Source organism: Engystomops pustulosus, chromosome 10 (genome assembly GCF_040894005.1).
Source record: "Engystomops pustulosus chromosome 10, aEngPut4.maternal, whole genome shotgun sequence".
Taxonomy (NCBI): domain Eukaryota; kingdom Metazoa; phylum Chordata; class Amphibia; order Anura; family Leptodactylidae; genus Engystomops; species Engystomops pustulosus.
In genome coordinates this window covers 62,564,530-62,589,134 of record NC_092420.1, presented here as the reverse complement: position 1 = coordinate 62,589,134, position 24,605 = coordinate 62,564,530, and the positions used below count along the sequence as shown (strand labels likewise).

Sequence of the window (24,605 nt, the reverse complement as noted above, 5' to 3'; positions counted from 1 at the left end):
TATGGTACCAGAAACAGACTATGAAATATTTGTTTTATATGTATAAAAATTCATTTAAGATTTTTCCTTGTTTCATTTCTAATTTATTATATTAAATTATCAAATCCAGCCATACACAAGAATATATGGGATTGGATTGTTTTGAGGGACAGTTATGAAGAATTTCTGCTGCAAAAAGTTCCCTAGGTACAGTGGCTTCCATAATGCTTTAATTGAAGAAGTTTGAAACACCTTGGACTCTTCCTAGAAAAAAAGGAACTGGATGGGAGGAGTTTTGGTAAGAAAAGCGACTTGAATGTTTGTATGATGTTAGTAAATTGGTCTTAAAACTCTCCTATTAAATTATTAGAAATGTGTCCATCATTTACATATCTGTGACAGAAAAGAATATGAACTTATGTGAATGTTCCCTACCATAAAAACTTTTTTTTTATAATAAATAACTTCATTTTATAGTATACAACACCTCTGTCACATACATCATAAAGCTTTATTAAAAATCCGTTCTTTCCTCTAGAATAATTACAGTTTCTTCTGAAATATCATCCGTGGATGTGACATGCATAGGTAATTCCTGATCTTTGCACAGTGCTTCCTGTTTTGGTGTACCGGTATAGAATTCCTGTAACTCAATACTGTGTGCATCGCTTAATAATTGAAATGAAGCCTGTTTCCTCCAGCAGTACAGGCCACCGCCTAATAAAAGACATAGAGAAAGTACAGATAGACTGATAACAATTACTGTTGTGTTAAACCGAGGAACAGCTGAAGAAATGGCAAAGTTTAGATCTTTTAGCTGAAGTACATGTCTAGTCACATGGACCACATTTGATACTGGGGATTGTTGCGCTGCTTTGTCAGTTGCACGGATTGCGATGTAAAGGATGATGCCCCTGTCCCCAGTCCCGTTGTGAAGCTTGAAGGAGAAGGTCTCTCGGCTGCCAGCAGGTTTTGGGTGTACTGATGAGGTATTCACAACTACAGCCATGGGAAAATGTTGTTGTAATTCTGATGGACTATTGCTCATTCTGATGTCGTAACTGGATGCTGGAAAGGAAGAAGTGATCAGTGAATTATTAATAATGGACATCCAATACCGAAATTTTCAGTTCCTTTTTATACATGGTGGAAACATCTGAGAAGTATTTTTACTATTGAGTATTTTGTGTCATTTGCACTACTGGCATGTCCCAGCATTGGGGCTCATTTACTAAGGGTCCGCTGAGCCATTTTCTTTGGGTTTCCCGGCGATTTCTGTTTTGCGCCACATTATGTCGGGGATTGTGTCGCACACAATTGGATTTTACCGCATCGGCACCGGCTTGCACGTGACAGAAATCGGGGGACGGGCCGTCAAACAACCCGACGGATTCGGACACCACGCAAGATTTAACATTTAGAATTGTGTCGCAAGACACGCACTTACAAGCACCAGGAATAAGGTGAACTCCGGCGGACCTGAGCGGGGAAGCAACGGATGCAGGAACTCAGGCCCACGGTCTTCATGAATCGCGCCGGACTTCCGACGAGGATGGTTCGACGAGGATCGCGACAGGGGATCGCGACAGGACCAGGTAAGTAAATTTGCCCCATTGTGTTATTAAACTGATGCGAAAGATTATCCTAATTCTTATTCCTGTGACATGGAACTAACTACGGCATCATTTTTTATTGGAAACAATATGAGATACATTAGCTAAAAGTTTTTTTCCTACTGATTCTGCAAAAGCCCCAAAATCAGTGTGAACAAACACAAGACTGAACACCTTGTAAAATTTGGTTATATGGCACAATAATGGACTTGAATGGAGACGGGTGACTAAGTTATCCTGTAACTTTAAATACTAGGGGGTCTTTAAAGTATATGAAGGGAATACTTTAACTACTATTTAATTCATAAATATTAATAAATAAAGGGATATTTTAGTAGTTTGCCGAGCAACTATTGGGATTTATGAAATCCATTACAAATATCACATGACATAAAGATTTTTTTTTAGGATTGCTTCTTTAAATCAGAAATACACAATATACTGCATAACATACAGCATTTGTTAATTCAAGGTGGAACACAATCCAAAATATGAGAAAAAAATTGCCTACAGAATTTTCATCAATCCCCGGCTACATTATAACTGTCAGGTACCTAGTAACTATATACATTTTTAGGTTTCAACTTTCCATTTATTGCTTTTTTATGGTCCAAGCTATAGGCCAAGTAAACATTTTAAGTATCTGAATACTCTAGTAAAAAGTTTTTCAGAACCTAGATACTAATAGGACATGATATGATAGGACAATACTGTTTGACCAGTTGGGATTTGACCTCCTGACCCACCATTGAAATTGCTCTTATTCAAGTTCAACAGTTCCTATGTGGCTATGTCTGATGCTGCTACTTCTCCTAGTTATGTGAGTGGGATTAGCTGGAGTTAATGAAACTTGCTCAGATATTTTCAGAACTCTCATACTAGTAAATGACCACCTCAAAATGGTGCTTCAATATGGTCAGGGCACTCACATTTTAACGATAGATAAGTGTCCTTTTTGAGAGACCTATATCGATCAGAGATATATGGATTTTCTATAAATGTCTAAAATTAGAATGATCCTTTATATCTCATAAAGGTGATTTTCTTACCAATTATTCCTTACTGTAAGTATAGCACATTTTTAAGGTTACTCGGCTAAAATAACCAATTTTTTTCTAGTTTGTGTGTGTATTTTTTTTAAAATTCCTGTCGCCCTTTATAGTCTCAGATCAAGGCTGGACCTTCTAGATATGTAAAGAAATAAATAGCTTTAGATAAGAAATTAGTTTCAAGGAACACCTACCAGACCCTTGGTCATAGTTGTCTCCTGGTGCTGTCCAGGTTAATATAGCGTAGTCATTTTGTAGTCGTGCTTCAAGGTCAACTATTCTACATGGAGGGAAAATATCCTTATTTTCCATGTTCTCCAAAACATAAGATACTTTAAAACTTCCAAGAAAGTGGATTCTGCTGAATGGTTCAATAGAACGTTGTTCAAAACTAGTGACGATAGGTTTAGGAGGATTCATATTGATGGTGCCTGCAAAAAACACACAGTAATCACATATAGGCACATATAGAGGGGCATTGGTAAACTTGGGAAGGTAAAGGGGAAGTCGTTTCTGCAATTAAGATCCTACTATTTATAAGATAAAACTTGATTGTTTGTTCTGGAGAACCACAGGCGGTCCCCTACTTAAGAACACCCGACTTACAGACAACCCCTAGCAAACGGCCTCTGAATGTTGGTAATTTACTGTACTTTAGTCCTAGGCTGCAATGATCTGCTGTAAGAGTTATCACAGGTGTCTGCAATTAAGCTTTATTGTTAATCCTGATTCTTATAACAAACCTATCCTGTACATAACCCGTGGCACGTCCTGTACTCTACTTTCTGCTTGTACCGACTTTGGTTAATCTCTCCCAAACAATAGGCAAAAAGAGCCATTCTGGTCAGGATCAATAAGTGTAGAAGACCCCTAGCAGATGGCAGAGGTCCTGGTGCATTTATATCTTGTGCCATCCCTATAAACCTAGTATTACTAGTGATTGTTATTTGACGTAGATGTATGTGAATAATGATCTCACTGTGATGGCGAACCTATGGCAAGGGTGCCAGAGGCGGCACTCAAAGCCCTTTTTGTGGGCACCCGGGCCATCGCCCCAGCACACCAGTCAGGACTCAAAGAATGTTCCTACAGTTCCAAGCAACTTAAAAGATGCTGCTTTCAGTCATATTTTGATACTTACTTCGCTACTTGGGACTGTAGGAAGAGGGAGAACTAGACAGGGTTTGAATTATTTTAGGAGCTCCTGCTGGCCCCACGATCCTGTGTACAGAGGGAAACTGATGAAAATCTTCCATCTTTCTACTGTAATGCTCAGGAGGACAATATGATTGAAAGTTGTTGAACAGGGAGCAATAGGTTACTGCTATAATTTCTGGTTGGCACCTCGCGATAAATAAGGGGGGTTTTGGGTTGCAGTTTGGGCACTCGGCCTCTAAAAGGTTCGCCATCACTGCACTATGGTGATAATAAGATGGAAATAATAGTATTTTTAGTACTTTTCTTACCATTTTCAATGTAACCAGGAACATACATTGCTGCGTTGTTTAATGCAGGCACCAGTGAGGTAGTATTTGTCGATTTTGCAAGAATTTTCAGTGCATATCTGCCGTTTTTAGGGAACAAAAATATATATCCGGAATATATGCCATCATTCCTTAAAGTGTCAGCACCTAGAATATACATAAGTGCAGAAGGATCATATGAGCAGCACAACACTGTATACCATTTGGTTAAATAACAATATCTATATATATATGTCTATGTCTACAGTATATAAATTTATACTTTAGTTCCTGTCAGAAAGAGCTACTTTTAGATTTGAATAAAGGTGCCCTATACGTTTAAGACCCCTGGATAGTTCTCTTCCTCACACTTCCTGTGCCTTTTAAAATGGATCCTTCATCATCTACATTTATTAGATCCTCTTTGCACTAATATGTACACTGTTACAGGTGGCAGCACTGGGCATACCTGGGCAAGTGCCAAGGCTGCTGGGGGACCCACATAAGCCTGCACATAAGTAATCTATGTGGGTCTATGTGGGCTATATCTAATTAATCCATAGGTCAGTGATGGCGAACCTTTTAGAGACCAAATGCCCAAACTACAACCAAGACCCACTTATTTATCGCCAAGTGCCAACACAGAAATTTTATTTGTGATTTATACTCCCTGCTCTGTCACAGCTTTCATTCATATCAGCACCCTGAGGACTCTAATTAAGCAGAAAATAGAAGAAAGTTGGATGATCATTGTAGCTTCCCTCCAGGGTCCCATAAACAGGAAGAATTGTCAGGGCCGGAGCAGGAGCTACAATGATAATCCAGATCTGTCCACACCTTCCCACTCCTCCAGTAGTCCCAGGTAGCACTGTCACTTTATAATATCTCTGTGCACAGCAAGTCCTGGGCTGTCTGTAACTTCAGGAAGATACCTGGAGTCATCTCTGGTGATGGCCTGAGTGCCCACTCAAAGGGCTCTGAGTGCTACCTCTGGCACCCGTGCCATAGGTTCTCCATCACTGCCATAGGTTGTGAGGGGGGCTTATATAAAATAACCATGAGGCGGCTGTTTGATATGATAAACTGGGGAACAGGAGACTGTTTTAGTTTCTGAATTTTTAATGCCGCCACGTGAGTTCACTGCAAAGGGGCCTACTGAGACTCTGTCGCCCAGGGGCCTACTGACACCTGGAACCAACACTGCACTGCTATGTATGCTTTGTGTGACTGCAATGTCTGTTTCCCCCATAGAACTGTGCCACTATCTGTGAAGAGCTTGAATGTCAATAAATGTGATGTTTACCTGCACCATTGTCTTTGAGTGTCACAATGATAGGATCTCCAGATTCGGATTCAATGACAGCCGTCACATTAGCTCCCTGCACCGCTATATGTCCTTGCTTAAATTCTGCAAAAACAGTCATAGGCTGCTCAGGAGTGATCCCCTCATCAGTCCATTCACCGCTAATAGTGATAGGGGGTATTGTAGATGATGACGGTCTTGACGTCACTAGAATACCAACAACCTGGCTCTTTTTTAGTGTGTTTGTTATTATATATGTCCAAAAACCTGCCTAAAAAAAATAAGAACATTCATAAAGACCACAATCAAAGAAGAAAACATTTAAAAATTGTTATACCTGAATATAATTTTACCTGAGACATTCCTGGTATTTTTAGATAGGATACTTGACATAATAAGTTATGGTCAAAGTTTTCATTGGTATAATTGAATCCTGATGGGTCTCGAATAATAACATATGGAGGGTCACCAGCCTCCCAGGTAATAGTGAATACTGTATCATTTCCCACAGTCTTATCCATAATAACCAGGCCAGAAAAATGACCCTCCACCTCAATAAGTCTCTGGACACTTGTGATCTACAACCAGACAAAACAATTATTAGCATAATTAAAAGATGAACTGTTATGATGGACCTTTGAGGAACCTCACCTTTGTAAGAAGATCTGGCGGGTCTTTGTTTACAGGAAATATTTCAGTAAAAGCTCCAATCAGATTGTCTGAATCTTTATTGTTTGACGTGAAAAACATTTTTCCTCCTTGCATTGCGGAATAGACAGAAGAGAAATTAATGTTCGACAGAATCCGTTCTTCATGCACATAGTAAACATCAAACCATCATCTAATCATGTCTCGAGACAGCATAGGAATGTTTATGGTAATGCAAATTTTTGGATTGCGTCGGCTAGATATACCCCATCCGTGTGCCAAATTAGGGCATATAGACATCATTTATGTACACTTTCTAACAAGCATGGGGGTTATGGTTGTTGAATTGAAGCAGGGGGGTCCGGAGTTTGAATCCCACTAAGGAGAAATGCATTGAGTTTGAATGATCTAGAGTTTTTGTGTAATTCCTCCAGGATCTCTGGCTTCCTACTGTATTTCAAAAAAATACTGAGAGGAAATTTGGAATGTGAGCCCTACTGTGAACATTGAGTGATGGCAATGTATGTAAAGATGTTCTGCAGTGCATATTAATGCTATATAACGGTAAACAAGATACAAAATAAAAAATAGGACATATTTCCTCATGGTTGGTCTGATAATTCTCCTCTCCGACCAACCTCTTTTTTATTTTTTGTCACTGATTTTTATTTGAGCCAAACATGCATGTACAGAAAATTGAAGTACATGTCCAAGCAACCTTTTTTTATAGAAATTGAGTGGCAGAAGTTATAAATGCTAAATAAACATGTAGAAGGAGGTCATACCCCTTTAGTCTGTTTTTTCCTGTTTTAAAACTCCCACACTAACTAGCATGACTGCACAGATACAAAAGCCATAAAAACCTAAGAATGTGTATGAGAAAAACATAATAAAGATTCTGTAAAAGGCAATCTTCAAAAAAATCTACTGATTGGTAGGTACCGGTTTTGGGTGCTTGCCACTCATCTGGCCCACAGGTAAATCGCCGATGGGCTTTTGAGCTTGGTGGTACCCAAGGACAAGGCACTCCATGTGCATTATACAGATTTTCAGCATCTAAACTATCCAATACATTTGTATAATAATATGTTTCACAAAGGTGGAAGGGCTCCTAAGATTTAAAAGAGGCAAAGGCTAGGCAGATACCTACTGCTGTAAGAAATTTGTGTAGGCTATATTTTAGGAATTTGCTAATGGATATCAGATAATATTTACATGTAAATGAACAGTGGCTAATTTTTTTTTTAAACATGTTAATATGCATTGATCTTTCAGGAGGAGCATTACATGGCCTTCAAGACTCACCAAGGAAGACACATCATTCTGGAGAAAGCTACTGTAATATACGTCAACCTTTATTTAATTACACTTTTACACTCAAGAGATTTGACATTGCACCTAGAGTCATAGCAATGTGCCTTATCTCCAACTTGGAGGCTGCATGTACATAACCTGGCAATCTTACAGTTTCTGTTGTTGTTCTGCATTTGGCATCTATATTTTTCTAAATGTCAAATTGGAACATATTTCTAAATCCATCTTGGCCTCTGTGCCATCATAACATTGGGATGATTATCTTTTCACTCATTTGTAACTTATCATTGGAGTATTTACAGGCTGCAGCGTCACCAGCAGTATAAATGATCATGTGTACAGTATGTGGAAACAAACCTGTGCTTTCTGTTAAGGACTCCAGTTCAGGGTCAGCATCATGTCCTACAGCGATAGTGTGAATAACTGAGCCACTCCCTAAAACATTTGTTAAACAAGTAGGCAAACTTGTGTCCCTTCCACTCACTGCCAAGATGATTTCAGAACCTTCTATGATTCCATCAAGACCTTTGTTCACCTGTAAACATACCAGAGTAGTATTAAGGACCAACTTCCTTATACGTTCCCCTAATTTCTATGTCCTTTATAATTCTTAATGTACACGCTGCATTTCCTTCTGCCCCTCCTTGAATGGTGGAGTCCACCTTTGTTTAACTTTGTTTAATTAAAGTGATTGGACTTGATTAGGAAAAGCACACATGTATAAGGAACTGCCTAAGGAGCTCAGAGACAGATCTGGCCAAGGATATAAAAACATTTCTGCAGCACTAATGGTTCCTAAAAGCAGAGTAACATCCATAATCCTTAAATGGAAAATATTTGGGACACCACATTTCTTCCGCGACCTTCCGCCACCTAGCCAAACTAAGCAATTGTGGGAGAAGAGCCTTGGTGAGAGAGGTGAAGAAGAACCCCAAGATCACTGTAGCTGAGCTCCAGAGATGCAGTAGGGAGATGGAAGAAAGTTCCACAAAGTCAACTATCACTGCAGAGCTTTATGGCAGAGTGTGCAGACAGAAGTCTTTCCTCAGTGCAAATCATATGAAATATGAAATTCTGCATACAGTTTGCAAGAACAAACTTGAAGGACTCCCAGACTATGAAAAATAAGATTCTCTGGTCTGATGAGACGAAGATTGAACTTTTTTGGTTTGGAGAAAACCAGGCACTGCTCATCACCTGCCAAATACAATCCCAACAATGAAACATGGGGGCAGCATCATGCTATAAGGGGGGAGGGGGGCAGCTGCAGGGACAGGATGACTCATTGCAATTGAGGAAAAATGAATAAGGCCAAGTACAGAGATATCCTAGGTGAAAACCTCTTCCAGAGTGCTCTGGACCTCAAACTGGGCCGAAAGTTCACCTTCCAACAAGACAATGGGGGTCATTTACTAAGGGCCCGATTCGCATTTTCCCGACGTGTTACCCGAATATTTCCCCTGAATTGCCCCGGGATTTTGGCGCACGCGATCGTATTGTGGCGCATCAGCGCTGGCATGCATGCGACGGAAATCGGGGGGCGTGGCCGAACGAAAACCCGACGGATTCGGAAAAACCGAACAAAAAAAGTGGCGCGGAGCTTGCACTTACCTTCACTAGGAATAGGCCGGTGAACTTGAGTGCGTTCCGATGCTCTTCAGCGCAGCAGCGCCACCTGGTGGACGTCAGAGGAACTGCCTTAATGAATCCCGGCCGGACCCGAATCCACCGCAGAGAACGCGCTGCTGGATCGCGAATGGACCGGGTAAGTAAATCCGCCCCAATGACTCTAAGCACACAGCTAAAATAACAAAGCAGAGGCTTTAGAACAACTCTGTGACAATTCCTGGCCGCCCCCACCCAGTGCCCAGACCCAATTGAGCATCTCTAGAGAGACCTGAAAATGGCTTTCACCAACGTTCACCATCCAACTGGAGGGAACTGGTGAGGATCTGCAAGGAAGAGACAGAGGATCCCCAAATCCAGGGGTGAAAAACTTGTTGCATCATTTCCAAGAAGACTCATGGCTGTACTAGCTCCAAAGCCGCTTCTACTCAATACTCATCAAAGGGTCTGAAAATTCATGACCATGTGATAATTTAGGTTTGTTTAATAAAATAGCAAATATTCTAAATTTTTGTTTTTTTCTATCAAGATGTGGTGTAAAGTATACATTAATAAGCAAAATAAAAAACTTTTTTGACTTTACCAATTGGCTGCAATGAAACAAAGAATGAATTATTTAAAGATGTCTGAACACTTTCTGTACACAATCTATATGCAAAGTAAAAAAAAAGACAGTTGACAGAATCTAATAAAAATATTTTTTTTGAAAAGCAATCATATTTTCACACTTTTACCTGCAAGCCTGCTGAGATACCTTCACAAACAGACATCCCACCACGAACTGTATCTGGAAGGCATGAAGTAAGATTCCACCGAACATCCTCACTGACAATATGTCTTAAAGTACTCTTCACTTCTGCTGTTTCATTAAATGTGACAATGCCAACATAAGAGCCAGGCTCAACCAATTGCTGCAGAAAGATGGCTGATGCTTGTCGAAGTCGGTGGAACTGCTGACCCTACTTATAGAACAATAAAGCGTTTCAGGAAAAGATGTAAGAACACAATAATAGCTTAGATATTCATTTATTGTTGTCTATAAAATGTACACAATCACTTTTACTTCTAGAACATGTATATATGTACTTTAAAATGATCACTAACAACCTTTGCCATATATCAATTGTACAAATACATACAAGAAACTTTTGGAATATTGAACATCTAAGCAAAGAAACATTCTTCTTCCACCATTTATTAGGCTGTTTTCCTGCTGCCTACACAGATGACATTTACTCTGAAAACTCTACTTGAAATCTCGGAGACCTCACTTCACTCTAATTCCAGTTATCTATATCATAATAAGAGATGAACAGATTTAAATCTATGGTGGATTTATTACCACACCATCAAGTTTCCTGTACTTTCTTTTTACTTTTTTCACTCAGTTAAGAAAAAAGGTACAAGATGCTTTTTGTCTCAAGAGACTTTCCATAGCAAGCAGTAACATCACGCGGTAGGCTCCATAGCACTGTGGTTTTGCTTTTGTTTCCGTAAATACCCAGAGTATGGGAACAAGCAGGTACCATATTACAGCACATCAAATATCTGTTTCTGATGTCAGAGTAACTGTCAATTTCTATGTTGTGTATTGGGGGAGAGTTGAGAATAGTTTTAGAATATACTTAAGAAATTCTGCTTAGTTCTTAAAGAAACAGGCTACAATGTGCCTTCTCCCTGGACGTAGTATGCTATAAGCATTATTTTTTTAAACATCAAGCTAAAAGTAATGGGGCTAATCCTCACTGCCCATAGCTGTGTAAACAAACACAGGGAGATTAGATGTAAGATCATACTCAGATACAATGTATCTGGAGTACAGATCTCTAAAGGAAGGAGCTCTGTAGCTTGTTTTTTTTTTTTCAAACTAAGCATAGTAAGGATAGTAATTACCTTAGCCATATTATCTGAGATGTCCAAAACCAGGCAGATCACTCTTGCTCTGGACCGAAGAAGTAAGAAAGAAGGTGGTGGGGGTGGTCCAGTGCCTAAAATCGGCTTAGTGGATTTAAAGTCAGCTGAACTTTTAATAACGTCCCAAGAGCTACGATAACTGCAGATTTTGTTTTGCATATTGGGTGCTTCCTTATCATGATCCTGTTCAGTACAAAATTCCACAATCTGCAAAAAAAATTACAATATTGATATTTTTAAACCGGAGCATAAACCGGAGCAATATTGATATTTTTAAACCGGGTTGCAGCCTCTGTATCGTAATAATCTATTTTGTCAACAGTTTACAAATAATATCACTAAACTTGCAGGTAAAGGGGTTGATAAACAGTCATCACATAGAAACATCAGAGCACCCACCGCTGGCACCCTGACCGTTTACCAGTATGGGTCAGCCCCCATTCCTTTTCACTACATGCTCAGCAGATGTATTCAAAATTTATAGTAATGAGTGAAACAGATAAGTTCATAGTGGGCACCATTTTTAAGGGGGCACTGCTCTATACAAACCCTGTATGCTGATCTATAATGATCTGCAGCTTTTGAACTCCTTTCAAGTATACTTCTTCCATAGGGCCCGCAATGATCTACATTTTAGGTGAAAGTCTACTAAACAGGTGAGTAAAGCCCCTCTGCTTCAGGCCAGAAACTGTTAATGGATTGACTGGACATATATTTACTGTCTTTCCTAACTGTGGCCATGCAGTGGTGAAGAATCAGTAGCTGAGGTCCCCTATTCTGGTGAGTGATTGGTGGGTGTCCCAGGGTTCAAGCTACTATTAATAACTTATCCTGTATAAGTTATTCCCCCGATTGTGGGAACCCCCCATATAAACCTTTTATGGAGCTAGGAAGCTTATATACTGAGCTCAAAGACTTAGATAACTTATGAGTATGTATGGAATGCACAAAACACAAAAATGTAAACCTATAAAATTCATACACAATGTTATCTATCTTTATTATATTTTTTTGTGCATGAACCAAAGTCTACTCTTATATATTTTTGAAAACGAGTTTCATTTCTGTAGCATGTTCATATATTATTGGAACCACCATTTAAAGGAAATCTACCATCAAAACCAAGCATTATGAACCAGGGGGACTTCTTATAACAATCTTCCAATAAGAATCTTCTTATATTTGTTATCCATTTGTTATCCATGGCCCCTTTCCTTAAAAAATCAAGTTATAAAACTATGCTAATGAGCTAAACGGCTTGGGGAATTACCAGAGCTCCCCTGTGCTGTTGCTTTGTAGACTGTTAAACTGTATAACCCCCACCTACACCCCTCAGTACTTTCTCCTCCCTATTCCTAATGTAATATCAGTGTAGCAGAGGAAGTTTCAGCACACAGTGGGAGGGGGGAGGTGCTCCTTGTACACTCTAGATGCTATGTTCACATTGCAGCACTGAAGGGCTTTGGTAATGCCACCTAGTGCCCTTCTGGCTCATTCCTTTCATTTTATAATTTATTTTCAGAAGGATTGAGGTCATGGATAACAAATACAAAAATATTACCACAGCCACAGTGCCTGAATCTATAAGTAAGTGCCCCTGGTTTACCATGTGTGATTTCTATGCTAAATTTCCTTTAAAGCCCTACAGGCCACTTTATCTCTTCCTGCCAGCCTACAGGCAGATGGTAGCATGGAGTGGGCTCATGTGCTTTCAATTGCTGATAACTATCATTGTCTTTTGCAGTCAGTAAGTTAGCTGTGATTTTTTTTGTATATTATGACATATTTCAAAATACAAACCATGAAATGATGATTTAAGTATCTGTAACCAATCACCATTAAAGGGATGATTATCAAATACATTCTCAAGTAACACTTAACCAGATAGGTTAACACACCATTGTAAATAATGAAAAAACTTCTTAGACCAGCACCAACAACCAACAGTGAGGGGTCATAATTCATCACTTTTTATTGCTAAATCTCATAAAAAGTCTAAAATATCAAACATTGATTCCAGTACAGAAAAAAAACGAATACCCAGTTACCACATCCACTATACAGACAATGTAGATAATACTCGAATAATTCATACTAGTGTTCAATGCCCCCGCTATATGTTAGAAATCCAGTCTCATATATGGTGACAACCTGACAAAGGACAAAAGACACTAAGCCATGGACACACAGTATGAAGGGTAAACAGTAGAGATGAGCGAGCACTAAAATGCTCGAGTGCTCGTTATTCGAGACGAACTTTTCCAGATGCTCGAGTGCTCGTCTCGAATAACGAGCCCCATTGAAGTCAATGGGAGACTCGAGCATTTTTCAAAGGGACCATGGTTCGGGAATAAAATGTGTTAATTAATTGAAAAAGAATGTCTTCTGATAAGTTAGCAGATGTATGCAAACATCTGCAATCTATTCTTCACTGTTCCGCCCGTATATAATCTCCCGACAAGTTAGCAGATGAGAAGAACAGTGAAGAATAGGATCATTTAAGTGAAAAACACAGTGAAGAATAGATTGCAGATGTTCGGCACATCTGCTTACTTGTCGGGAGATACGCTGTCTCCGTGCCCCGCTGTCTCCGTGCCCCGCTGTCTCCGTGCCCCGCTGTCTCCGTGCCCCGCTGTCTCCGTGCCCCGATGTCTCCGTGCCCCGATGTCTCCGTGCCGCTCCGTGCCGCTCCCCGATGTCTCCGTGCAATGATGTCTCCGTGCGGCTCCCCGCCGCTCCCCGATGTCTCCGTGCCCCGCTGTCTCCGTGCCCCGATGTCTCCGTGCCCCGCTGTCTCCGTGCCCTGATGTCTCCGTGCCCCGATGTCTCCGTGCCCCGATGTCTCCGTGCCCCGATGTCTCCGTGCCGCTCCCCGATGTCTCCGTGCAACGATGTCTCCGTGCCCCGATGTCTCCGTGCCGCTCCGTGCCGCTGCCTGATGTCTCCATGCTGCCGCTGCCCCATGTCTCCGTGCTGCCGCCCGGTGTCTCTGTGCTGCTCCCCGGTGTCTCTGTGCTGCTCCTCGTTGTCTCTGTGCTGCTCACCGTGTTCTGCAATGTGTTCTTCACACATATATATTGTTCTTCACATACTATTTTGTTCGCACCGTTCCGCGCGTATCTCCCGACAAGTAAGCAGATGTGCCGAACATCTGTAATCTATTCTTCACTGTGTTTTTCACTGTGTTTTTCACTTAAATGATCCTGTGTTCACTGTGTTCACTGTTTTTATTCTATTCTTCATTGTTCTTCACTGTGTTTTTTTAATTAAATGCTCGATCTCGAGCAGGGGAAATACTCGTCCGAGCAACGAGCCGTTTCGAGTACCTTAATACTCGAACGAGCATCAAGCTCGGACGAGTATACTCGCTCATCTCTAGTAAACAGTCTTTACTCATGATGTTTGTAGATGAGAGATATGACTCTTCATACTGTGTGCTTATGGATTAGTGTTTTTTGTCCTTGGTTGGGTTGTCCCCATAAAGGAGACTTGATTTATCAGATCTTACGTCCTAACTTGTTAAGATATAGTGGGGGCATTATACACTACTATTTCAGCATCATTTACAAGTGTCTGTATGAGAGTTGTGGTACATTGGACATTTGGGTCTTCTGCAATGGAATAACATGATGCAATGTGAGATAAATCATTGACTCCCTCAGTGTGGGTTGTTGCCACCATTAACCATGACCTTGTTACATTGAAAATGCTCTGCGATTTGTTATGGACTTAAGACTAGCAATGAGCAGACCGGAACCACAATGTTTTGGTCCGTGCCAAATATTGAGGGTTTGGGTCCCTGAACTCCCTGACATTAAATGCCACCAGCAAAGCCACCCACCGTAGGTCGACGATCCTTGTGAAAATGGTGGCATGCTTCCGCCATTTAAAGGGCAGCACCCACGATCTGTGCAAGCACTGAACATTGATGTTACTGGTGGGTGTGAGTGTTCTTGGGCTTAGGTTTGGATTCACTCGGCCAAACCCGAAAGGGTCTGCTTATTCCTACTTAAGACTCTTCATTATGGCCGTTGGAGTCTTTTGGGCATTCTCAGTGATTAACAGATGTTCTCTTAAGAGTTTACATATACAGATATGATGAAGACTGCCTACGGGACAGTACTCAGAACACACAGCCTATATAGTTGTGCTACTGATTTACTAATCCCACATCTATCATATATGTCAAGAAGCAATGGAAAAGGAGGATCCAAGACTAAAAGTAGGAGCAGCTTGCATACTGCATATTAGGGTCCTGACAATAAAATATTTGGTACATTTTTTAACATCTTACTGATAAGCATGATAAGAAATGGAAAAGATCCAAGTAGAGGATATCAAATACACTGCAATACCCTCAGGGAAGTTGCATGTATTCACACACTTGGAATAAAGGGAAGTTTATTACTATTTCATAAGCTATGTTGTAATATATAATCGCCATAGATTTTCTTCACTTACTGAAGATAATGATTGCATGTACATTATCGATGATTTCCCTTTTTGATTGCTATTAGCTAAGAACATACAGCCTTCTTCCAAATTCCCAGTCAGAGGGTCAATGATACATTCTCCATCAGAACAGGAGCGTTTCTTACAAACATACATTCCCACCATCTCAGAGGAACATCTACAAAACAAACATAAAAAGATTAAAAAAACATGCTAAAGAAGCATAGTGAGGAGAAAAAGAACAAAACTGTCTCTATCCCAATAGGGTAAAACACAGACATACATGCAATGATCCCTCCTCTTAGGATCATGTTGTAGGCAGTGTAATAAAGTCATTGAACCATCTGGGGTATTTTCTGCTGGAGTCTGCCCACAAGTGGACAGGCTGGATGTCATTAGGAAGTAAACATTCTTCATTCTATTCAGGACAGGGAATGGTATGGGGCAATATATTCAGAAGGCCTAATTTTTTATAATCAGATGACATGGTGTTGACATTTTCTTAATCTGGGTGCACAATGTAGAAACTTCTCTAGCATGGGACATGTTAAGAACATTGGGGCACATTTATCAAGCTGTCTAAAAGTAAGAATCTTCTTAGTTGCCCATGACAACAAATTACAGCCCTGCAATGAAAGCTGAGCTGTAATTGGTCGCCATGGGCAACTAAGAACATTCTTACTTTTAGACAGCTTGATAAATCTGCCCCATTATTTCTTTTTAGGGGCACAGTGTGGACATGCCTATTAATGAGAGACTCAGTAAGGGAAAAGTTTTTTTTGCATTCAGCCTCCTCTAAACAAAAATGACCTGTGTATGGTTAAGTGTCCCAAATAACCCTTACAGGTTCCTTTTAAATGGTTATGCTGTCCCTTTCATATAATAAAATCTCAACAAAGACAAAGGTGAAAAGATTAAATTACTGTGGGTTTTAGGTCTCCTTTTGGTCCATTTCTGTAAGAGCTCAATGTTGAGGTTTTAGCTCACAGTCTTATTATTTTGGCAATGTATCTTTACTGAGTTTTATTGTCTTACTTTAAAACATTTCTCTTAATCACTTTGACTGACCTTTACTTCCAGTACGTGTAAAACGTCACCAATAAATCTTTACAGTCTAGTAAAAAGATTGTACATAAAGAAGCAGGCTTTTCCTTAGTCTTTATCAGCCTCTGATCAGTCATTCAGTGAATAACATTGATTACCTCCTGTCAAAAGTTTGGATATATATTAAGCAGTAAGTAAACAGATCTACCTCTGAATTTCAGTTCAACAAAGCTCCAGCATTGCTGTGTAGAGGTGAACATCCACATTGCAGCCATAACTTTACATTGGTGATCATCCAGCTCCTTCATTCTTCAAACTTAATTTTATATTTATTTAAATGAGACAGAAGAGCTCCTGGCTCTAGCTTCATGCCCCCACCATTCTATCATGCCATCTGCATCCTTCGTTCCTTCCCCTAGCAAAAGACATCACTCTGTTTTCAAGACTTTTGGCGCATGCTCGCTATGATCTGCTACACACTGAGGTTTCAGCTTCCTTGTCACAAGAGCTAGGTGACATCTACTAAAGGCATCTAAGGGCCTACTAATGTCCGAGGAGCAAAAAGGTGTGGTAGAAGTGCTGCGGTGGGCGTGAGCCCAGAGGGTTTAAAATGAAGGAACCTACTGTTAACCGATGTAAGGCTTTTGGCTTCAATGTGGAGATTTGTCGATGTGAAATCCACATAAAGCTGCCTGTACACAATCATTCTCTGTCATATTTCTACATGATGAAAGGACTTCTGTCTACTGCATTGTGCTCGGTCTGTGGGACCTGACCAGAAAGCGGGTCCATTTCCATTTCCATTGGCTGAGCACATGCATGTGCAGGCGGATAAAGTATGAAGACCATTCCCAGAGGGGCTACTTTTGGTAAAATTTTGCGGAAAATTTCCACAGTATACTAACCAAGCAGCTAAGAAAAGGTCAAGAGAATTGAGTAATTTGACTCATGGAAATAACTGGCAAAAAAGTAAACAGCAAATTTTTATACATATATCACAAAGCATAAGGGTCCTACACAGCACAACCTAAAGAGGACTTTTTATCAACTTCGCCACACCAGTTATTTGCATCCATAATAGGTGTCTAAGGATTGGGACAAAGAAATGAGTTGTGAAAGGAAAGATGTCTCAGCGACGCCTTAGTATTCCTGCTTCAATCTAATTATAATGTACCGTATATACTCGAGTATAAGCCGACCCGAGTATAAGCTGAGACCACCAATTTTACCACCGAAAACTGGGAAAACCTATTGACTCGAGTATAAGCCGAGGGTGTAGTATACAGCCAGCCCCCATGTAGTATACAGCCAACCAGCCCCCATGTAGTATACAGCTTGCCCCCAGTAGTATACAGCTTGCCCCCAGTAGTATACAGCTTGCCCCCAGTAGTATACAGCTTGCCCCCAGTAGTATACAGCCTGCCCCCCAGTAGTATACAGCCTGCCCCCCAGTAGTATACAGCCTGCCCCCAGTAGTATACAGCTTGCCCCCAGTAGTATACAGCCTGCCCCCAGTAGAATACAGCCTGCCCCCAGTAGTATACAGCTTGCCCCCAGTAGTATACAGCTTGCCCCCAGTAGTATACAGCCTGCTCCAAGTAGTATACAGCCTGCCCCCAGTAGTATACAGCCTGCCCCCAGTAGTATACAGCCGCCCCTATTAGTATACAGATAAAGAAATAAACTTAATACTCACCCTCCGTTGTCCCGATGTTCGTCGCGGCTCCCGGCGGCTTCCGATCCCCATCGCGGCTCCCGGCGGCTTCTTCACTCTGCTCTGTCGTCATCCGCGGCGACAGCGTCGCAACACAGTGTGCGACGCCCGGCAGATCGCAAGAACGCGACTCTGCCGGCTAGAGAAGACAGAAGAGAAGACACGGGGAGCCGCCGGGAGCCGCGACAGGGATCGGGAGCCGCCGGGAGCCGCGAGGAACATCGGGGACACCAGAGGGTGAGTATTAATTTATTTTTTTTATCATTGACTCGTGTATAAGCCGAGGCGTGGTTTTTCAGCACATTCAGCATATACGGTAACTTTCTTTGTGACCCAATGATAATTACCTAAAACCTATTATATTGTATGATTCATGAGGATCCCCATAGAGACTGTTTATCTTGCCACATAGTAAAAGAAAACGTGTAACAACTTACCGTGTTGCTTTAATTTCATTGTCAACTGAAAGAAAGAAGGGTTTCTCATAATTATATTCATCAAATACACCCCACTGGAAATGGGCCCATTCATGGAGAAAAACCTTCCCTAAAGAAAGTGAGAGATGGAAAGTCCATTATTAAATATGTACAATAATGTTGAATATAAGAGCTGACATTTATACAACAGCAATTCCTTTCATATTGGATTAATGTACAGTATATATATATACAGGCAGTCCCCGGGTTACATACAAGATAGGTTCTGCAGGTTTGTTCTTAAATCGAATTTGTATGTAAGTTGGAACTGTATATTTTATAACTGTAACCCCAGCCAAAAAATGTTTAGTCTCTGTGGCAATTGGATTTTAATACTTTTGGGTTGTCATAAGAACCAGCATTAACAATAAATCTTAATTGCAGACACCTGTGATAACTATTACAGCTGATCACTGTAGCTGGGGCTAAACTATAGTAAATATTTATAGTGAATAAAGAAAATCTTACCTCTTGGTCCATAAACCGGAAGGAGATTGTCATCCATTAAAAAATCAGGCGTAAAATGTATGTATTTTCCTTTGTTTCCACATCCTTTATAATGTAAGGTGTACGGATCATTTCCATAACTGAAGTTAGGGTTGCTGATCATCACACTTGCCTTAAAAGTAATGTTTTATTACTTATTTATAATTTAAAAGATTTTAAAGAGTTAGTGCTGTTCAAATTTCACCTTATTACGGCCCACAAATAACAGAGTAATAAAGAGTACAAATAACATAATGAAGACAATGGAACAAACCATTCCAGTAAGAGAAAGCTGCCTGAAGATGGCTGCATGGGGTTGTACCACAGGTGAATAAATCACTTGCATCTCGAGGCAGCCCCTTAAAGCAAGCACCCGACCTGGACTGGATCCATTATCGCTGTGCCACCCAGCCCTCTTTTTGTATGACAATGAAACAAAATGTAATTATAATGTAATATACTGCAGAACTACTGCACACCTCCTTATAGTACACAAAAATAAGGGTGATGCCACACATGGCGTTTTTGGTCCGTTTTTGGTCCGTTTTCCCCAATTATCTTAATAGATAACAGGTTGTAAGCAGCCAAATGCATGGTAAACGGCCAAAAACGGACTGAAAACGGATATTTAAAAACGGACCAAAAACGCAATGTGTGGCATCACCCTAATGCTGCTTCTGTTGTGCTGTTATAGCGCAATGGAATATGAAGCTCTATAAAGATTATTATTATTAACACATTAATGCCCTCTTTGCATTATTATTATGCCCTTAATGTGATAGAGGAGCCTCTACAAATTCACACTACTGTTTGTGTATTGTCCGGTCCTGGAAAACGTATTTGCTTATTTCCCAGTGGAGCATCAATGCCTAGAAGTCTCCACATATAAGTCTGCAAGGTGGCCTTAATTGGCAAGGTCTTTATTAGGAGAGCTCTTACTCCCTCATCCTATCAAAAGCCTCTCACTCAGCTAAACCAGTTCCCTACAATGTACTGAAGAGTCACAACCATGTCGAAAAAGTGCTATCTACAGTTGGGAATCTGTTCCTTCTGCAATTGATATACTGCTTTGGCTTTAATCCCACATTATGTCATTAGGTGAAGTGTTGTTTGATGGTAAAGGGGCTGCATTACAAGCTGGCAAAAGAGCCATAGTTTTTCATGTCCCATCCTAGAAAATCTATTTGCATGTTTCCCACAATCCCTTATTGGAGCGTCAATGTCTCCACACGCCTGGAAGGCAGCCTTAAAGGGGTATTCCGGGAATATCAATGTCTGACTCAAAAACCCATGAATGATATAAATAAATGAATACAACAATACTCAATGTCATTAGCCACAAAACGGAGCTTAAATAGTTAGATTCCTCATAGGGGAGGCAAACAACTGGCCCCCTTTATTGGAAAAACTATAGGGCCCGTATATTAACTTTGTGATCTATTCTACTTAATTTTCCAGACAATCCAGAATTATTAAGAGTCTCTAATCTCTTAATAAATCTTGTGCTTAAATTGCACTGAAATGCAATTCTAGGGCCACCCAGGGGGTGGGGGGGTTGTTATGGAAATTGTGGCATGCAATACTTAACAATACTTACTTGCACAGGCACTTATATTAATATACACTACCTTAGTTTGGCCTGTTATCAGTGTACTTTATAGGTAGGTGTAGGTTTATGTGGCATTATTTATATATAAGGTGTGTCAGCATTGGACACTATACAGGGCAACACAAATACATCAAGAGACAAAGGCATAAACATAGTACAACATACCTTCTGATGTGCTTCATATCGTGGTCTCTGGAAGTTGAGTGACTGCCATGTATTTGGTACAAGTATTTTTACCTCTCTGTAGAAGAATCTCCTCTTAGTGGAATTGAACAGGTAAAACGATGCTTCAGAAACCATATCCTGCAAAACAGAAAAGGAGCATTGTAGTAGAAGAAGTAAGAAAACTATTGTAATTTTCTATTGTTTGAAGCCCCCATTACTTCCCAAATCCCATGTATGTATACACACCAGCGCCATTTCCATTGGCAATTTTATGTTCTTGTATTAATAAAGATTCAAATTTTATATCAACACTCCTAACCTTGTTTGTGTCCATTTCCCCTTCAAGAAAGGGGTACCCGTTGTTCCCTTACTACAACCATTTAACAGCCATTTTTGGGTGTTAAAGCTTGGTCTCCATTGATTTCAGTAGGGTTCGAGTTTGGGGTAATTTAGCCATTTGGACTTTTTTTCCATTACAGCCTTTACCATAAGAGAAACTTATTTTTATCCTCTGAGAAATTGGGGATGCAGGGGTAACTAATGTTTTTTTGATTTTGTTCAATTAAAATTTTTTATTAATCAATTTTTTTAGTATTATATAGAAAACCCTGACCTTAACCCTGACTCTGAGAGGCTCTTGGCTTGTCATAGCAACTGAATGTGACTTTTGGCCTGGCGCAGGAAGAATTTTCTGAATAGTCCCGGTACAGGTCATGGATACTTTTAGGTTACAACTTATAATTTTGGTATATATGAGGTATGCCATCTCCTATGTAATAGGATAGAGATGGCGAATCTGTTTGAGACAGAGCACCCAAACTACAACCACAACCCACTTAGAGCAGGAGATCTAATGTTTATCCATCTCTGTCCATACCTTCTTGCTCCTCCTGTAGTTCTGAAAGCCAAGGTGGTGCCACTTTAAAATAGTGCTGAGCATAGCACATCCTGTCTATACAATAAACAAATTCAATCTATTACAATAATAATAGTTCTCGCCTTTTAAGCAGAGTCTCCACCTCTAGTATTGGGTCCACAGAATTTCCCCAGATTTTGATTACTCCATCACTGCTTCTATGCTACCTTCTTACTAATTGTGCAGCATTGTTTAATCAATTAATTTCTTTGAAAATTAAAGGAAATCAACCACTGAAAATAACAAAAAAAATCCTACAATACTCCCCTTCGCTCCTCTTCACCTTGATCCCGGCACTGTCTGTTGCTAAACTTGACACGCCAGGATCACCTAGAAAACAAATGTAAAATTAGCAAGATGGAGTGCGTGGGAGAGATGTCCAGCACTCCGGGCTGCTAATTATGCAGGCCAATGCATGTTAAGCATGGGAGAGGGAGGTGGCGAGGGCGTGCATAATTAGTAACCTGGACAACCAGACATCTTGTCCCTGCACTCTGTGCTGCTAAATATGAGTTTGTTTTCTAGGTGATCCCTGTATGTCAAGCTTAGTGACGGACAGCGCAGGGATCAAGGAGGTGAATATTTCTAGGTTTTTTTTTTGTTGATTTCCTTTGAGTAAAAACCCAGCTACTGGGAAAGATTTTAATAGATATGTTTTTAAATGATTGTGCACACATTAGGATGCGCTGGTGAATTAATTAGTGCATTAATCCTGACGCTTCACACAAAGTGTGTAGTTTGATATAAATCATGAGCCACCAACCCCTTTCTTTACCCCTATACCAATCTTGTGCATGTGCAATAGTAACACATGCCACAACCTGAGGGTCTATACTGCACATGGACAAAACATGAGCTGAGGAGGTGTGGTCCACAACATGAATATGGTACACTGTAATCCCAGATTGGGTTACAGTTAGGAAGCTGGAGTTCTACGGCACTCTGTAGACACAACCTAAAGCACCTAATTCCTAATTTGCATACCACTAAACGATGATTTTAGTGGTAAAGGAGCCTCATTTAGAGGAGATAAAGGTATATGCACAACGTATATAAAGAGCCCTACATGACTTTGAGAGGTTAATTATTGCTGACTCATTCCCTTAAAATAGTTTCCGTATTTTACCGAATTTTACAGTACTGACAGTCATAGGCTTCTCTGGAGACAAAAGTAGGTTTGTCCCACTATCTAAATAGATAAGGCATGTCACATGCTGTAATTCTGAATGATTCAATTCAAAAATATATGCTCAAAAGTTCAAAAGTAACTTTCCGAAGGGTTTCCTTTAGAATTCCTGTACATCCATAATTTATTGACATGAATGATTATGTTCAGCGACAATGTATAATCTCACATTCCTCCCTCCTTACCTTAATAGCAGTGATTATCTGTGGATTTTCGGGCACTTGCGGGTGCACAGCAATAATCACATCCTCATAGCCATGGTCCCTCAGCTGTACACTGTATACTTGTTGTAACTTCCAGCACAATACAGCCAGACTCAGGAGATACATGGCTGCCTGCATGATCCCTGGAAATTTTCATACTGCTCTGCTTTGAAGGATTATTCACTGTCAGCATTGTGAAATTCAGGGTGTGCCAATATAAGAGACCGGTTTAGGGATTGTGTTTTGGGAGGTACATTTAATTTTTTTTCCCCCTAATGTTCCTTTAATCATCTGCATAATGGCTGCTGTGTAATGCACAACAAGGCGGAAGGTCCAATTAAGAAACAAAGTAACATTGTAACAAAAGTAAAAAAGAAAATATAGGAGGAAATGTTCATGTATTGCTGGTGTTGTGCAATCCGACTAATTGGTAAAGGAGAGATATAATTAGGGTTACAGCTGGAAAGGAACCGGCTCATAAATGAGCCACTTTTACCTGTATAAACCAGCCAAAGCTTCATTATTTTTTCTTGTAATAATACTTGGCGTGTAATAACAGTTCTTCTTACTGTTCAGTAAGGTAATTTACATGTCTTTCCTTGTGATATGCACTAGTCACAAAAAGTTATATAGATATTTGACTTTCAGTTGAAATTTATGGAAAATATTACAAAAACAAGCGATTTTATATATTGAAAGTAGGACATTTAAGTGTAAGCATATATTAGTGTTTTCCTCTGTTCAAACAATAGGGCTCATTTACTAAGGGTCGTGCTGCTTACTTTTGTAGGACTGTTAGCTTTTTCGGGGTTTGCACGGCTGTGATAGGTATTTAACAACTGTCTGCGCTCGCATTGTATTGCATGCGATCGGAGTGTGGCGCGTCTGCGCTGGCTTCCATGCGACACAAATTCGGGGGGCGTGCTGTTGGACGATCCGACTGATTCGGACTAAGCACGGGCTTTAACTTTCAAATTGTGTCACAAGCCCAAGCACTTACATGTACCATTAAAATTATGGTGAACTCTGTCTGACCTAAGCGGGGAAGCGACATATGCAGGATATCGGGCGCATGATCTTAGTGAATCGGGGCACAGTGCATTATTGTCAGACCATGCACTTTTGGTGAACTCCAGCGGATGGGTAAGTAAATGTGTCCCAATGTATTGACACAATACAACTAGGAGCAGAATAAGACTGCAATGGGTCCTGGGCTGTCTGAATATTATAGCCCCTATAAGACTGAAAATCACTTTGCACATATGGTACTAGAATCAAACTTCTTGGGGAATGGAGGACGTGTCTCTTCTGTTTGCTATCAGTCTGCGGTTTCAGAACCTTTGTAGGACCTGAGATGGATCTTGTGTACATGTGTATGGAGAGCATGCACAGATGTATGAGGATTTCATGGGTGAAGGCCCTTCTTAGTATAACATTTGATGGGT

General features: G+C 40.3%; 2 protein-coding genes across 3 annotated transcripts in view; both read right to left on the bottom strand.

Annotated features, from left to right (window-relative positions):
- The window catches only part of KLHL20 (kelch like family member 20), a 144,952-nt gene that overhangs the window by 66,061 nt on the left and 54,286 nt on the right, over positions 1-24,605 (bottom strand). The gene's annotated exons all lie outside the window — the stretch shown is intronic.
- LOC140104256 (calcium-activated chloride channel regulator 3A-1-like) lies at positions 472-23,331 on the bottom strand. Of its 2 annotated transcripts, XM_072127720.1 has the most exons (14): positions 23,143-23,331; positions 20,856-20,993; positions 19,064-19,214; positions 18,557-18,665; positions 15,371-15,539; positions 10,889-11,116; positions 9,730-9,954; positions 7,727-7,904; positions 6,059-6,165; positions 5,761-5,985; positions 5,408-5,678; positions 4,108-4,272; positions 2,836-3,072; positions 472-1,047 (listed from the first exon to the last, which is right to left on the bottom strand). In XM_072127720.1, the coding sequence occupies exons 1-14, from the start codon at positions 23,296-23,298 to the stop codon at positions 494-496; spliced, it is 2,913 nt and encodes a 970-aa protein (XP_071983821.1). In that variant the 5' UTR covers positions 23,299-23,331; the 3' UTR covers positions 472-493. The 2 variants fall into 2 exon arrangements, with proteins under 2 accessions (XP_071983821.1, XP_071983822.1); XM_072127721.1 differs by lacking the exon at positions 4,108-4,272.

Bases quoted from the DNA above. Each gene is read 5' to 3' on its own strand.
- LOC140104256 (XM_072127720.1), bottom strand. From the start codon at position 23,298: ATGCAGGCAGCCATGTATCTCCTGAGTCTGGCTGTATTGTGCTGGAAG. The intron at 11,117-15,370 runs GTAAGTGAAGAA...TTTTTTTTGCAG, and splicing joins ACATGCAATCATTATCTTCA to ATTGTGGAATTTTGTACTGA. The intron at 3,073-4,107 runs GTAAGAAAAGTA...TGTTTTTTGCAG, and splicing joins TCCTGGTTACATTGAAAATG to GCACCATCAATATGAATCCT.